Here is a 16,944-nt window from a genome sequence, read left to right as displayed (position 1 = left end):
TGTGAATCATGTTTGGAAGGTTCAAAAAAATAGATAAGATAATCTTTAAAGGCATGTGATTTTAAAAAAAAATTAATAAAGCAAATTTAGATGCATGTGTGTTGGGGTGGGTTAATTCAATAACTATATTGATCAATTTTGTTTAAGACATAATTGTTCAAATTTCTTCTAAAAACTTACACAATAAATTTTTAAAAAAAGGAATAAGGCATTGGTATCCCTAGATTATGATTGAAATCTCAGAGACACACCTAGACTTAACTAAGATCTTATTACCCCTGAACTCATTTTTTTTGTATTCTTGTGCTCCTTTGGTGCTAATGTGGCACATTCAACCACCCAAGTTGGTTGTGTTTGTACACACTCGTCCGCCATGTGTGTAAATATTTTTTTAAAATATTTTTCTTAATTTTTTTTATAAAAAAAATATTGTTATTTTTTATCTCATATTTTAAATTAAGTTAATACACATTTTCTTACCTTGTTCGAACTTTCTTTTTACTTACATTCATTGTTTTTTCTCTTTTATTTTTTAATTGATTTTATTTCTTTGACTTTCGTTTTGATTTGATTTCAAATGTCTTGTATTTAAAATAAGTTAATTTTGAACGGATATCAAAATAAGTGAAGAAACTCAAATAAAACATAAAAAAAAATTAAAACATTAAAATTACACTTTTAAATTATTTTAAAAAAAATACACATAATTTATTAAAAATAATTAAAAGTGAAAAGATAATAAATTAATTAAAAAAAGTTTAAAGTGAAAAGAAATTAAAATAAATATTTACGAAGAAGGAAATAAAAATAATTAAATATATATAAGTTTTATTATGAATAAATATGTGTATTAACTAATTATAAAGTTACAAATAAAAAAATGACATGTGTCCAATTTGTGCACTTTTTAAATTAGTTTAGGGAAGTAATAGGACCCTAGTTAAGTTTAGGCGTGTCTCTGAGATTTCAGTCATAGTCTAGAGGGGTACTTATACATTATCCCATTACACTATGACCCGTTTGGCCATAGATTATCCAAATAATATTTGGGAAACATTTGGTAAATAGTGTTTGTCCATACAATTATTTTTGGCAAATATCCCAAATTCCCAAATACTAGTTTTTTCTGGTATTTGGGCCAAATCTCATTATTTGGGATCTTTTACAATTGAAATTTTACACCAAACTTTTATCCTTTACAAAAACACTCTTTATAGTAGTTGTTTGCGTTGTATTACATAATTTTTTACGTGAACACCAAAGTAGTAATGAAATATTCAGTGAATATGAAAGTGATGATATGGTTATTGATGAAAATGATGAGCAATCGGCTCAGGGTAACAAACTCATGTGCTTTGTCTACTTCACGATGTATGGAATGATGTTTGTTACACTCACTCCAAACTACTACATTGCTCCAGTGTCATGGACACTATTTGTTATTTGTTGCAACAAAGATCCAATTGACTTGTAATACAAACTTATGGTTAGTTTTGATAATTTTTAAAACTTTCGGGTATAAATCATATTTTTCTAAAAAAGGGAAATATGTTTCTCAAATACTATGGCCAAACACATGGTAAAATTTCACCCAAATAATATTTGCCAAGAATATTTGGAAATCTATGGCCAAACGCTAGCTATATACCCCCAAGTAATTTTGCTTAGCAGATACTAAATCAATATCATATATTGTATTGATATTATTAAGACTGATAATGTCACTTAATTGATACTAAGTCAGTATCATAAATTGTATTAGTATCATTAAGGCTGATTATTTCGCTTAACTGATATTAAATCAGTATCATTTTGAGAGAATGAGTATTTCTTGAATTACTTCGAATTAGGGTATGAACATGTAATTATTTTTAGTTTTATTGCTCATTTATGTAGTTTCCCCTAATATATATTGGGTCTATGCTTGCACAAGCTCCTTAATCTAGTTATACTGATATGGGTAGAGAAACCCACAACTCATTTGGAAATTTTTTTTATGTATAAAGTACATAAATCACATACATTTGGGGGAAATTACATCCTACCTCATTAGTTTCTTCAATTACAAAAATCTCGAATTTTTTCGTTGCTCTCGGATACATTTCTTGGTTGTTTGATACGTTGCAAATGATTCATTACTTAATGGGAGAGATGTATCAGATAAGAATAATGGATATATCAGAGAGAGGATGAATGTATCAGTGAGGGGATAAGAATGTATTCGAGAGGAAATTTTTATAAATTTTTTATATAATAGAAATTTTAGAGATTATCATATTTTAAGTTGTGTACTTCTTTAATTTTTTCAGAAATGATATTGATAGCCTTTTGGAAGGGTAATTTATAATTTAAGTTTAATTTTGGCACCATAAACTTGTTTTTTTTTTTTTTCCCACTCGGTGTTCGGAGCCCACATTAGAGCTCTGACTAAATTCGGATCGCGCACTGCAGGGCCCATTCGGGGTGGCGCTCTCAACATGATTTTTTCCATACCCAGGGTTCGAACTCGAGACCTCTGATTAAGGGTGAGACACTCCCATTAATGCACCACAACCGAAGTATTACACAGTATCAAATTAAAAAGTTCTAGCCCATGAGCAATATTGGTTAGAAACCCCACATGCCATTATTTTTTTAACAGTGGTTTTGCAAAACCATTTTTTACACGTGGCCAATTATAATTTGGCCACGTCATTATTATTTTTATAAATAAAAGTCAAAATTCTAAATAAAAATTGAATTAAAATAACCCACCCAAGTAAAGACCCACCCAAATTTTAAAAAATCCCTATAAAAGTTGAAATAATTTTAACAATGATTCATAGGCTGAAATTTGAAATAATTGATGAAACAAACATAACATTTTTTCATATATGGTATTATAATGTTCAATCCATCATCATTTGATTGTTTGACTTAAAATTTTGTAATTATAATCTTTGTATATAATAATTACTTGTATCTTTTTTCATTCCCTAAAGGCAAACATAAAAGTTGTAGTTTATATTTTAAAATTAAAAGTTTATTTTTTATAACATAAAGTAAATCAAATTAAACACAGAAAAATGTGGGGAATTATTATTAGATAATCTTGTTCAATTGTATTTTCTCATAAAACTAGGAATAATATCAACAGTCTTAAAAAGAAATATCAATGTTTTCTTTTGTATTGTAGATGATATTATTGAATTTTTAAATAAGACACATTCAACCAATTATTAATAAAATTTTAACATGTATATTTCGTATGAAATTTTAATAATATATTAAAGTAACACACATTTTTACATAAGTTCGAACGATAAAATAATTAAACTTCTTCAAATTTATCATACACATTGAAGTTGACACAACACACAAAGTTTGAACTTATTCACGAAGGATCATATAACTAAAATCATAAATAATATATCAATTTTAGTATAAATTATCAGTGCTATCAGTGAGATTTGATATATAGATATAGCCACTTTTTAAGCATTAAAATCTCTTATCAATAAATATTGCAAACCATTAGTTTTTGTTGATTTTTTTCCTTTTTTTTTTTTTTTGTTTATAACTTTTAATGATTTTAAGTTTTTATTTGCAGGATGATTGGTGTTTAATTCGCTGGATTTGAATCTTTACTTTTTATTTTTTATTTTAATATATTGTTAAAGTTATTATGTATACATATTTAATGTGAGCATTTATTTGATAATATTATTTAATAATAAGTTAAATTTTAAAATTGTCAATAAATTAATATTTACAATTACATTTATCAACTAACCGCGCAACGCACGGGCACGTATACTAGTTATAAATAATATATCAATTTTAGTATAAATTATTTTATTCAATTCAATGTAAATAGACTTATGCGAGTATTTTCTTAAAAAATATTTCCTTTCGCTTATTTTTTTTTTCTCTACAATGTTTTTTCATAACCCCCAACTTCTTAAAATTGTCCTATTAGAATCACTATTTTTAGAATATTTTATTTTTTAACCAAATAAATTTATACATCATTTATTCTACTTAATTGCGTACAAGTAACGCATGTCTACTACTAATAATAAAATGAAATTAATGTGGAAATAGTACTAAAACAAAAGAGGAAAATTCAAGTTAATATTTTCCACGTTTGATTTAGTGTTATAACAGCTAGAATTATTTTTATAGTTAATTTGAAATAATTTTGGTGTTGCATTAGCTACGTTACAAGTTTACACAATATTCTAATTCAAAATTAATTTTGAATGAAATTAATTGGATCCAGTACTAAAAAGCCATATTTATATTACATTTGACCTGCATTAGCTACGTTACAAGTTTACACAATATTCTAATTCAAAATTAATTTTGAATGAAATTACTTATAAAAATTTAATTAGATTCAATCCTAAGAACCCATATTTATATTATATTTGACCTTTTTATAACAGAAATAACAATAATTATAATCATATACTTTTTATAAAATTACTTTTGTATAAAACTCTTACTCAATATTGTATTTAATAAAAATCTACTAATTATATTTTATCAAACATAACTTTAATAAAATTTGTATTTGTAAATAATACAAATATGAAACGTCAAGAACGTATTTTTTTGACGCATTTGCCTTAAATTCTTTCATCCAATGATCCAAATATGACATTTTTTCATTATTATTTATGCAATATTTTATTTCAAGATTAATTTGAACAAAATTACTAGTAAAAATTTAATTGGATTCAATCCTAAAAGATCGTATTTATATTATATTTGACCTATATTAGCTACGTTACAAGTTCACACAATATTCTAATTCAAGATTAGTTTTGAATGAAATTACTTATAAGAATTTAGTTGGATTCAATCCTAAAACCCATATTTATATTATATTTGACCTTTTTATAACAGAAATAACAATAATTATAATCATATACTTTTTATAAAATTACTTTTGTGTAAAAATCTTACTCAATATATGTATTTAATAAAAATCTACTAATTATATTTTATTAAACATAACTTTAATAAAAATTGTATTTGTAAATAAATAATAGAAATATGAAACGTTAAGAACTTATTTTTTGACGCATTTGCCTTCAATTCTTTCATCCAAATATGACATTTTTTTCATTATTATTTATGCAATTTTTATAATTATTTTTCGCTGGTTTTCCATTTTAACAATTATTAAGTAAAAAAAAAATATTTTTTAAATTTCTCTGGCAACTCTTGAGTTTTTTAAATTACACTTTTGTTATTTTATTTGTCCAAGGGAAGATATATACGCAGCTTTTAAAATAGGAACAATCAAAATGATAACCTAAAAATAAAGGATTATTTGCATAAATCAACCATTTTCTGATCAATATTTGCCTCTAGTAATAAAATAAACTCTAAATATGATTATAATTGGTCATTTGGTAGATTGTATAGCAAGAGAAAATAATATATGTATTGATTTTTTATTTGGTACATTTTTTTTGACCTATACATACTAATGCAAATATTAATCATACATCCTATTTGATATTTTTCTATATACAATTAATACAACCAAATCATGATATTAGCAATACCAAAATTACTATTACATACATTATAACCTCTAAAGCCGCACAAAGCAAAAAAAAAAAAGACCATTCGGGTATTGCTAAGGTAATCGTCTTAGCAAAATAATCCAATACTGCATAATAAAGGATAACATCAAAGTCTAATATATCTAGCATAATAGGACCAGTCTGAGTGTTCCGTTCCTGAATCGTCATAATTTATAAACACAATCGTCATAATTTATAAACACAATCCACTACTAAAGACTCATTCTCAAAAGTCAAAACATGCAACGACGCTATCAAGGGCTCATAACTCATACTGAATCGGAAAGCATAATACAAAGATACATATTTAAAATTAAACTCTAAATATCTAATATGCCTAAAATATTAGTAGAAAGAAGACTTTATTAGATTAGAATAGAAAGTAAAAAGAAAAAAAAAAGGAGTCTTTTCCAAGTTTAAAAAATTAGTTGAAATAAGAACCTTTTTTTGTTGAAAAAAAAAAGGTGGAGATCACAGCTAAGCACGCAATTTTCACACACACACACACAGTGAGTCTAATTTGTCTGTTTTTTTGAACCCTTTTATTTATTCTGCATGGATGTATTTATTCTCTTTTTCTATCCCCCTTCTCTCTCTCTCTCTCTCTCTCTCTCTCTCCTTGTTCTGACACTGCTTATTCACTTCACTAATCTCTAAAGATTTCATCTTTTTTTGCTTTTTACTCCTTTTTTAACAGTTTCCATACCATTCCTTTCTTATTCTGTCAACTGGATCAACCATCATCATCAGCAGCATCTCTGAATTCTTCAAGATTTCACCAATTTTGAGTTTTTGACTTGTTTGCTTCTTCAGGTACTTTCTTAACTTCAAGACCCACAACCCCTTTTGTCCCTTTTTTCTCAATTTTTGTTTGATTTTCCTTTTTGGGTGTTGGTTATAACATCCAATTTGTTATAAAGTTTTGAGCTTTTTTACTTGGGTTTTTGTGGGACTGTCTTTACTTCTAGACTCAGAACTCCTTTTGGCCTTTTGGTGATTGAATTTGTCCCTTTTCTTGATTTTTGTTTACTTTTCCTTTTTGGGTGTTTTTTATTGCATTCCATTACTTATCAAGTTTTGAGCTTTTTTGTAGTTGTTGTCATGGGTTTAGTGTTTTTTTTTTTTGGGTGGGGGGTGGGTAGGGGGTGTATTTGATTTGCGGTTGGATTGAGTTGTATTCAATTGTTGTAAAGTACTGATCTTTACTTAAGGGGTGTATTTGATTTGGGGTTGGATTGAGTTGTATTCAATTGTTGTGAAGTACTGATCTATACTTGTTAAGTTTTCTTAATTTGGAGATTACTGATCTAATTTTGGTTGTTGCTACTTACTATTCACTTTTTCAATTTGCTTATCGAGTTATGTTTCTTTGTTGTAATTTATTGTTAGATTCTTGGTGGTGCTTTGTTTGGGGTTGAATTGGATTCTGTTATACAGTTGTGAAGTTTTATAAATCTGTGAATTTTAAAGATTGGATTTTTAGTAATCTGTTCTTGATTTTGGAGATTAAAGATCCGTTCTTGGTAATGCTTTTAACTGGCCTGATTTTAGAAGGCAAGTTTTTGATTAGGTTATGTTTGGGTATTTTGTGTCAATTCATTTAGATTTGGTTGTTGTGATGATGAATCTGCGGTTATAGGGCACTGTTTTTATTTATTAATTCGACCCTCTGTCTGTGATTTGTGATGTTTAATCATCTGAGTCAGATCGATGAATTCAAAATCTTAATCATCTGAATTTGACATGTTTGTAAAGCCTGATTTAGCAGGATTAAGCTGCTGCAAGCGGTAGTTTGAATTTCTTTTTGTTGGCTAATGTTAACTGTTTGGAAGAAGTGGTTGTATATTTTCTGTTGAATAGAATGTCTTGATAAGCTGTGTTTAACTATTTTCACACTTCAGCATGCTGAAATTTTCGTTTCGATCATCTCTTAGAGCTTCTCTTAGCATCTCTTATAGTGTCAGATGTTTTTAATTGAGAATTACATAGTGTGCTCAGTTATGTAGTGTGAAAATGGTATTTGCCTAGAGCTTTCAGACATGGTTAGGACTTTGGAGAATGAATTGCTACGTTAGTGTTTAAGATTTTTATTCTTGTGGCTCTTCCTGGTGAAATCGTGATTTTTCTCGAATGAAGATAGTTACCCTGTTTGGCTTTTTCCTTTGAGACAATCTTTGGAACAATTGAGTTTAGCTTGTGTCTGCAGCCTACACCTCAAGTCCTCTTGGTCCCAAAATTTCAAGGCTGTACATCCTTTGTTGCTGATTCAGGCAAGCGTATTCCCTTTTGGGTGCTTAAATGTGCTTTGATACTTGCAGCATGTGGAATCTATAGTTGTGGTATCAGTTCTTTTGGTCTATATGTGTGCTAAGAGTAGTTGCTCTAAATGGGGAGAAAGAACGTGAGATGTTTTTTTGCATTTATTCTGTAAATGGAAACTATACATAGAATTGAATTTTAAAGCTTCAAAATGAAAACCATGAAAACATCTTGTTTATAAGCCATGCAATTAAAACTATTTTTCCTTATCCAAAATGACAATGCCATGTGTCAAATCCAAACCGTTGAACTCAAAATTCCCATGCATTCAAATGTACTGTTTGGAAGAACCAGATTAGGCACTTAGTCAACAGTTTGTGCATTTACCTTGTTGCGCTTTTTCTTGAGAGTTGGGTTTCTTATAACTGATCTGGTTTCGGAACGTCCTGATGACTTCTTTCTGACCCTTGCCAAATGCTGGAGTTTGTTTCCTGGTTATTTTTGGTCTCGTGTAATTTGATCATGCATTGTCTCTTTCCAAATTAATAATTTTCCTTGTTTATGAATCAGGCTTGAAGTAACTTTTCTGGAAAGTGAAACAAGTTTCAACCCTGGAATGATTTGATGGGGGCATCAAACTCTAAACTAGAGGAAGATAAATCCTTGCAGCTTTGTCGTGAACGGAAGAAGTTTGTAAGGCAAGCTCTTGATGGACGGTGTAATCTAGCAGCGACTCATATTGCTTATATTGAGTCTCTTAAAATTACAGGAACTGTTTTAAGGAGATTTGCTGAACCTGAGGCTCCAATCGGATCTTCAATCTACACTTCAACTAGTGCAACCCCTGAGCTACGTGGATTAACTGAAAAGTCTCTTTCCCATTTTTCATTCTCTTCTCGATCCATCTCACGTCATGTAGATGCAACTGAGAATATCCTACCATCTCCTTCACCTCCAACCTCAAGTCGATACCATGCTAATCACATGAAATTTAGAGGTACATTATCTAGGAAAGTTGAAGAAAAACCTTCTGTTCCAGTTACTGTTTCAGTTACTTCAGCTACACCTCAGAACTCCACGCCTCGTTCCACAGAGAGGCCTGAAGCATCACCTTTTGAATTCCCTCCTGAAACTTCACCATTTGAAAACCCTCCTTCCCCATCTGAAACTTCACCTTGGGACTATTTTGGTCTTGGCCATGATATTGATAATCATTTGACTTCACAAGATGGAAGGGCTGAGAATGGAAATGACAATAGACATCATGGAGATGAGGATATAATTTCTGCATCAGAAGATGAAGAAGAACATTATTCTTCACCTGGAAGGGATGGGTCACAGGTCTCGGATGATGAATTTGATGAGCCTTCCGCAGAAACACTGGTCCGAAGTTTTCAAAATGTCAATAGAACAACTGATCATGCTAGCAATAGTGTCTCACCTGACATAACCTCTGTGAGGAGTGGAGTGTCAGAAGCCAAGTCTCTGAATGGGGAGAAAAACAAGTCACCTGATTTGTCCCCACTAAGAGCTGCACCTTCAGGACCTGCTGATGATAATGACATGAAGACACCAGTAAAAGAAAATGATGTTGAGAATAAGGTTGCACCCAAGGACTTCTTTTTTAGCATAAAAGATATTGAATATCTCTTCATAAAAGCATCTGAATCAGGAAGAGAAGTTCCGCGCATGTTAGAGGCGAACAAATTCCATTTCCGTCCAATTTTTCCAGGGAAAGAAAGTAGGTCATCTCTCTTTCTCTCTCATATCAGATAGAAAATGCACATAAATGCATCTTAATTGTTTCATTGTTTACACATAGTCCTTAAATTGTTTTCGCTTCTAGGTTTTTTTCTTTTAAGTCACATGGATTCCTGCATGACATTGGCACGTCAGCTAGAAGTTCTTTCTATCTTACTTAATATGCTGCATGCTTTTCTGATTTTATGTGGTCTTTTAACTGGTTGATACATATGGGAAGAAATGGCAGTCAGCCTGAGGTTAAAGTCAGAATATTAACAGTCATGTCTATATAATCAAGTTAATGTATACTTGAGTAGGCAAGAGAGTGAAGTGAGTATTGGGATGTGAACTGTTGCTCTCTTAACTCTTTTGCATATTAGTCTTTTCTGCATAGCTCTTTAATTGATCATTGACAGATTTATCTGTGGCAGCCGGGTCAATGACCAGAATATTAATGAAGTCTTGTTTCTCTTGCGGGGACGATCCAAGCCATATTCCTGAAGGTAGGCCTCTTTATATAGAGATATCTATGGTGAAATTTTCAGATTCTACATGTTTAATAGTTGGTAGTGCTTTTCGATTCCTGTGTGATTCAAAGTGTATAATTTGTTAGACATTCTTGAGTTCTTTTCTCCCCACATCACTCTTTGGTCCAGATGTTTATAGTTTATGTTACGGAGAAAGGGGAGGCAAGCACGATATGGGAAGGTTCCTTTACCTTGAGGAGTGCAGATTATTATTTAGATTCAACTTCATTTGAGATGATCTACAAATAAACACTGAATTAATTTTTTTAAATCTTCAATTTTTCTACATACTACTCTACATTGTTTACTTTAAGTTTTTCTTGTGGTAAAGTTTAGTAGAGGAGGACATGAGATGAACACTCTAAACTAGGAAGAAGATGCTATCATCTAAAACCATTAATCTCCAATAATATCACACTCATATTAAAAAGTTGGAGGAGGATTAGTGTGCTATCACAGCCTTGGTCCTGGCCAAGTAGGTGGTCTGATATCCTTCCTGTTGTCCTTTTATCTTGGGCACTTTATTGAGTGAACTTATTGTTTCCAGTGTTCATTTGATCGGAATTCTTGCTGTCCACATTCACTATAGTCTCCTAAACCAATTTTAAGCAACCTTCTCTTCTAATCTTGCTTAACTTTGTATGACCACATATCAATCAATTTCAGCATTTGCTTTTCTGTAACACTCATCTTGTGAATGTGCCGGATGTTAGAGGCCTAACATTCACGACCATATGGCATTACTCGCCTTAAAACCGTTCTATAAAACATGCCTTTCAATCATCTTATTTTATTTCTCCATGTTACACCTTCATCTATACTGGTACATAGAGCCTAGATTTCCCTCACATCCTGTCAGCCATCTGTTGAAACCATTTGCCATTTTTCATCATCTTCGACCTTCTTATGTTACTCTCCACGCGGTCAAATATGGTCATATACATCGAGACTAAGGGCTCGACTTCCTTAATACATGGTTCAGGCTTGGAGAAGAGAACATGTTAGATTTCTTTGGTCATGGAGAGAATCAACTGACGTCAACCGCTAGAAGAATCTTTGAAAGCGACACAATTGGGCTATTCTGCGAAATAATAAAAAATAAATTATACTTGGAAAGAGATAAACCAAAAAAGGGAAGCTGCTTCAACCACTAAATTTAGTTATTTGGTAGTATGCCATGTTCCAGTACAGTTTAAGATACAAATTCAATATTAAATGTGCACTTAGTATCTATTAATAAATTTGAGACCATGCATATATCCAAATTCACAGATCTGCACTAATCATCGTTCTTGCTTGCTGACCATTGTATGTCAAATGGAGCTTTTTAAACGTTTAATCTGATTTTGGTTCACTCGCTTTGGATACTATTATGCACGGTTGTGCTTATTTACCATGCAGCATGTTTTCTTATTGTTTTTATTGTCTGTCTTTTCATTATTTTCTTCTACATGAAGCTCATCCAGCCATCTTAATTTTTCTGTTCAGGGCCTCCTCAAAATTCTGTGAAGTACCTGACATGGCATCGTACCACATCATCTCATGCTTCATCCCCAAATCGGCATGGTGTAAACTCCACAGATGGTATTGAGGATGTTTCCAACAATCTCTTTGATAACTTTTGTATGGTCTCAGGAAGTCATGCCTCTACGTTAGATCGGCTGTTTGCATGGGAGAAAAAGCTATATGACGAAGTCAAGGTAAGATGTTTCTTATGTATGTATAATAATGTATTGATATGTTTATTTGTCTAGCTATATGAATGGGATACATATTTGTGAACTAGTTAGTTAGACGTACACAACCCTTAATTGCTTGCTGTTCTATGACATTCCTATGGATGAAGAATTTACCTCTTTGATGTTAGTTTCTATATTTTGTTTGCAAAAGGTATTTAGGGTTTAGGCCTAGGGTTCGTAGAGTAAGAAAATACTAGAACTTCCTTTCAAAATTCTTGACTGATCTCTTGATGTAACTGGTCAAATGAAACAAGTTCTTTCCACATTTACATTCCTTTCGTCTGTCAAGATATTGACATAGACTTTGCAGTGACGGTCATATGTCTTTTTTCAAAACCCAAGGCATGGCCTTCTGTTGAAGTTTCATACTTGCTTTCATTATAGTCCTCTTGGAAGCACCAATTTCCTTTCTGGTATTATTATCGGAGATATATAGTGTTGTAAATTTGATATTGATCAATTAAGACATACTGAGATCCCAGACTTGAAATTCAATGCATCTCAAAATGGAACCTTTCAGTTGTATAGATTAACGTTTCCAAAGTGATTGCGGTTTAATTTATATTAAACTTTTTAAGAACAGGATGTATTAAGTGCAAGTTTAATACAGTGCATTTGCTAGTGCTTTGCTCATATCAATGGTGTTTAAGCTACTTATTATTAAATTAGTACACCCTCTCATATTTTTGAGTTTCGATGTACAACTAAATGTAAACACCTTTTGGAATTCAGGCTAGTGAGATGATCCGAAGTGATTATGATGCCAAGCGTAAGCTTCTCCGACAACTAGAATCTAAGGTAGAAACTCCTCATAGGATTGACAAGACGCGTGCTGTTGTGAAGGATCTTCATTCGAGAATCGGAGTTGCAATTCATAGAATTAATTCCATCTCCAGGAAAATTGAAGAAATAAGAGACAAGGAACTTCAGCCTCAATTGGAGGAGTTGATTGAGGGGTATGTTATTAATGTTGCTCATTAATTCAGCATCGGAATATTGTTAGCATTAAATGTACACATGTTTGAAAGATGATGTTTTAGAAGGTTAATGGCTGGAAGTTCCTTATTAATTTGTCTGTATGGCTATCCTGTTCCTATCTCAGATTGAGGAAGATGTGGGAAGTTATGTTCGACTGTCACAAGCTTCAGCTCCATATCATATCGATAGCTCATTCACCTGGAAATATGAAGATCCTTATTCAATCAGATTCTCGTCGGCAGATTGCAATTCATCTTGAACATGAATTGAGTTCTCTATCATCAAGTTTTACAAAGTGGATCGTCTCTCAAAAGGCATACGTGGAAGCTATAAATAAGTGGCTTCACAAATCCGTCTTCCTCCGCGAAAAATCATCCAGGAGAAAAAGAAAGAAGCAGCCTGTGCCACTCAGAAACCACGGCCCGCCTATTTATACCACCTGTTCTGTCTGGTTGGAGATGTTCGATTCCTTGCCTACTAAAGAGGTTTCAGACGCTATAAAGGGGTTGGCTGCCGAAATCTCTCACCTCCTACCCCGACAAGAGAAGCACCAAGGGAAGGGTGGAAATCATCGTCATGGAATCGATGGTGATCCAGGTCTTAAGACCCCACTGAGAGATGATTCTCCTGAAGACTGGATAGCCGGCTTCGATCGTTTTCGTACAAGCTTGGCCTTTTTCCTGAGCCAGTTAAACAACTTCTCAGAGTCTTCTGTCAAGATGTTTACTCAACTCCAAAAGGCCATCCAAGAAGCCAAACATGGTCATGCGCTCCGCATGAATTCTCAATCATAAGAAGGTATTCCGACCCTATCTTGCTCGAACTCTTCATAAGTAGTGTGTTTTTAGAAGTATTCAACACAGGCGCGACAACATTTTGCAGAGTCCGAGTAACATAGTTATGACAAAAAGATACTGAAGAAACAACAGTGGATATAATAGCAAAGGAAGGATTATTTATTCTGTCATTTGTACAGGAGAGGTGAAAAATAGAAGGATAAATTTCTTGGAGCTTTACATATATATTTTTGTTGAATTTTGAAAATAAAGAAGCTCTATATAGTGGCTGTATATGCAAATATTGGGAGGTGAAAAATGGGCAATATTTGAAAAGGAAAGGGGTGTAGATTTAGTCATAAAGAGAGCTGTTTATATGATAGCAAGAAAAAAATGTACTATCAAACATGTACATTTTACTTTGATGAACTCAGTTACAATTTCATTAAATATTTTGCATTTTAATGTAGTTTTTCACTTTTGCTTTATTTATTTATTATTTATTATTATGATGATGATATCAGTTGAAATGACGAAATGGGGATTTATATAGTTGATCCAAACTTTTTGTGACTAAGGTGTAGTTGTTATGAAGGTATCTCAAGTGTTTTTTACCCAAAGTTGATCCAGTGGTTTGGGCTTGGGACTTTTGTGTTAGAGGTCTCAAGTTCAAAATTTCTTGCCAAAGTAAGGAGTTTGCCTTCTGGGTGGAGCTAGTCGCATCAGGCTTGCCCAGTGTAAGTTACCTTTTCTATATGATTTGCGACATGACATAGAAGCGAAGCTTTTACATTGTGCATACCCAAAAATAGTGGTGGTGAATTTCACTTGTCATAAAAAATAACATATATATATATATCAAAATGCTTAAAGTAACATGGGATAAGAAGGGTCAATATAGGTGCAAATTGAGAAAATAAGTTTGTTTTCTCACGAGTTTTACATTTCAACTATTAGTTGTTATTTTTTCAATCAGAATTATCACTATCTATGTACTAAACGCATCTCAAAGTTGATTAAGCTAACAATTCATTGTTATCTTTTCCGACCTAAAATAACACCAAGTTGATTAAGTTAACTATCCGTTGTTATCTTTTCCAACCTAAAATAACACCATCGAACTGCGTGTATTTTAATATATAATAAAAATTTCACTCTATTATGTAAACCATTTTTACTACCAATAGAAGGAAAAGGGAAAAAAAAAATCATATATATCAATATTTACTACCAAAGCCTAACACTATATTTACAATCTTTAGAAATTATTTTTGATTTGGCCGTTAATGTATTCACCGTTATGTCACACTTGACCTTAACGGTGATTTCCCACGTCTTAACGGCGCCAACTTTAACTTTAACTGGCGCTTTAATGTTAACCTTAAACGGAACTTTCCCTTTCATCTGCTCATTCCTTAACGCCGTTAAGACGGCGTTACCAAGCAAGACGTTTGATCCTTTTAACGGCGTCTGAAAAACCGTTACGTTATTCGTTGGCTGATAGAACGCCGGCAATTTGCCGTTAGAGAGACGGACATCGGAGTAGAATACGGTGACGGAGTTTCCTTTCCGGTAGTAAATTCCGATCTTATTGTTAGGATTTTCAGCTCGGACAGTAACGTCGAATTCCGGCGATACCGGAGACGACGAAGTTAAGTTGAAATTCTTAATCGCGACGTCGGAGATAGTGTATTTTGGAGCTTCAGGACGGAAGACGAGGTAGAGAACGGCAGCAGTGATTCCAAGTGCGATAATGAGAATTAGAAGGAGAGAGAAAGTGTAGCAAACGCACCGGCAACAGCAGCTCCGACGAGGCTTTCGTTTTCTCAAAGCTTCGTAACGGCGAGAATTCCCCGGTGGAGGATACCGGTAGATTTGATCTTTTGGTACTTGAACAACATACGTTCCCGGCGACGGCACATGCTTTGTATGAGTTCCCGCGGCTACTTCGCCGGAGTTATTTAACGATGGCGGTGAACTCGCCGGCGATGAATCTCGAGGATGTACGCGATCAGCCATAGTGTAACAGAAAATCAGAAATGAAGGAGGCGTTTGTTTAGTGAAGGTGTGATGCGTTTGTAGTTATATTTATAGTAGTGCGTGTAAATATTTGAAAGAAAAAACGCGTGATTTGTAGTGTTACACGCAATATTTTGAAGGATACAACTGTAATCACTCTTAATTTTCCGTGACGAGGAGAGTCTTGAAGTAACGGTATATAATTTGATAGTATCTACCTTTAGGAGGAATTGCTCTGTCAGAATTTCGCTCATTGCAAAACAAAATCTTATGTAGAAGTTCGGGTTGAGTCTCGATTTTAGTGTAGTGGATCATCTTTTAGGATCAGCTATTGATTATCGCCTTGGTAAGCTATAGTCTCATAAATTACAAGCAAATGTACGGATTAATGTGTGAGATTGCAATTATCTATTGATATAAATTACTAAAAATTGAATTATTGAATCGAATTGAAATAATTTACCGTACTGAATCAAAGTTCGTATCTAATATTCAGTTTCAATTATCATTTATCCAAATCAAACTTTGAAAATAATGCATCAAATACCAAACATCCACCCTTAATTGCGATAAACTTATGAGAACTCCTAAAAAATATACAACCTTTGTGAAGCATAAATGACCATGATCGCTAGTTTATCAAAAATAACGTTTCTCTATTCTCTTTAGATCTTATTTGTAGAATCACACTGAAGATATTATTGTCGTACATAATAAAAAATAATAATACAATCAAAATACTAATTAGCAAATTTTAATCTCATATTAAGAATCAATTATTTATTTTTGTGACATTAAATCACTAAGTCAATTTTTCCAATATTAATTAATTAGTGGACTGTTTCTCACTTTGTGTGTTGAATTTATTACATCATTGTTGTGCAGCGGTGAACAAACGGAGTTTTGGTGAAAGAGAAATAAATTGAAGTAGTAAAAGCTCATTTAAATTGAGAGGAAAATATGAATTATTCAAACAAGAAACACATGAAATAATTAATCAAGGAGAAAAACTAAACTTAAAAGTCATTCAAGGCTCTCGTGAAGCGGTAAGTATTGTGTATATTGAAAATGAAGTCATTTTAAGTAAAAAGATAATTCATCTCAAAATAAAACTTTCGATAATTCGATTAACTGAGCTTTAATAAAAATTCCAAATATCAAATATCGTGAAAAAAAATTAGTGATTAAAGGATAAGGAGAAACGTTCAAAGAGTAATGCTTTCTTAAATATTGACAATTAATATTTCCTGATTAAAAAAATTGTCACGTAGAGTATAAGGTAGCAAACAAAAGAAGAATCTATTAAATAAATAATATGTTGGAC

The 16,944-nt window shown here is 32.1% G+C and overlaps 2 protein-coding genes across 3 annotated transcripts; one reads left to right on the top strand and one right to left on the bottom strand.

The window, feature by feature from the left end:
• The first annotated feature begins 6,177 nt into the window (after positions 1–6,177).
• LOC125833464 (protein ALTERED PHOSPHATE STARVATION RESPONSE 1) lies at positions 6,178–14,066 on the top strand. Of its 2 annotated transcripts, XM_049512632.1 has the most exons (7): positions 6,178–6,392; positions 8,409–9,579; positions 10,013–10,084; positions 11,597–11,808; positions 12,580–12,803; positions 12,950–13,623; positions 13,708–14,066. In XM_049512632.1, exons 2-6 carry the CDS (start codon positions 8,463–8,465, stop codon positions 13,617–13,619), a joined length of 2,295 nt encoding a protein of 764 aa, XP_049368589.1. In that variant the 5' UTR covers positions 6,178–6,392; positions 8,409–8,462; the 3' UTR covers positions 13,620–13,623; positions 13,708–14,066. The 2 variants fall into 2 exon arrangements, with proteins under 2 accessions (XP_049368589.1, XP_049368588.1); XM_049512631.1 differs by having other exon boundaries at positions 12,950–14,066.
• A 660-nt stretch (positions 14,067–14,726) lies between these two features.
• On the bottom strand, positions 14,727–15,651 carry LOC125833472 (NDR1/HIN1-like protein 13). The gene has a single exon (XM_049512639.1). The coding sequence runs from the start codon at positions 15,618–15,620 to the stop codon at positions 14,829–14,831; it is 792 nt and encodes a 263-aa protein (XP_049368596.1). The 5' UTR covers positions 15,621–15,651; the 3' UTR covers positions 14,727–14,828.
• Positions 15,652–16,944: the final 1,293 nt, after the last annotated feature.

The sequence above is a fragment of the Solanum verrucosum genome, unplaced genomic scaffold, assembly GCF_900185275.1.
Source record: "Solanum verrucosum unplaced genomic scaffold, falcon-dt-bn FXZP01000142.1, whole genome shotgun sequence".
NCBI lineage: Eukaryota > Viridiplantae > Streptophyta > Magnoliopsida > Solanales > Solanaceae > Solanum > Solanum verrucosum.
Note: the sequence above shows the minus strand (reverse complement) of the source record. Positions and strands in the feature narration are given on the sequence as shown.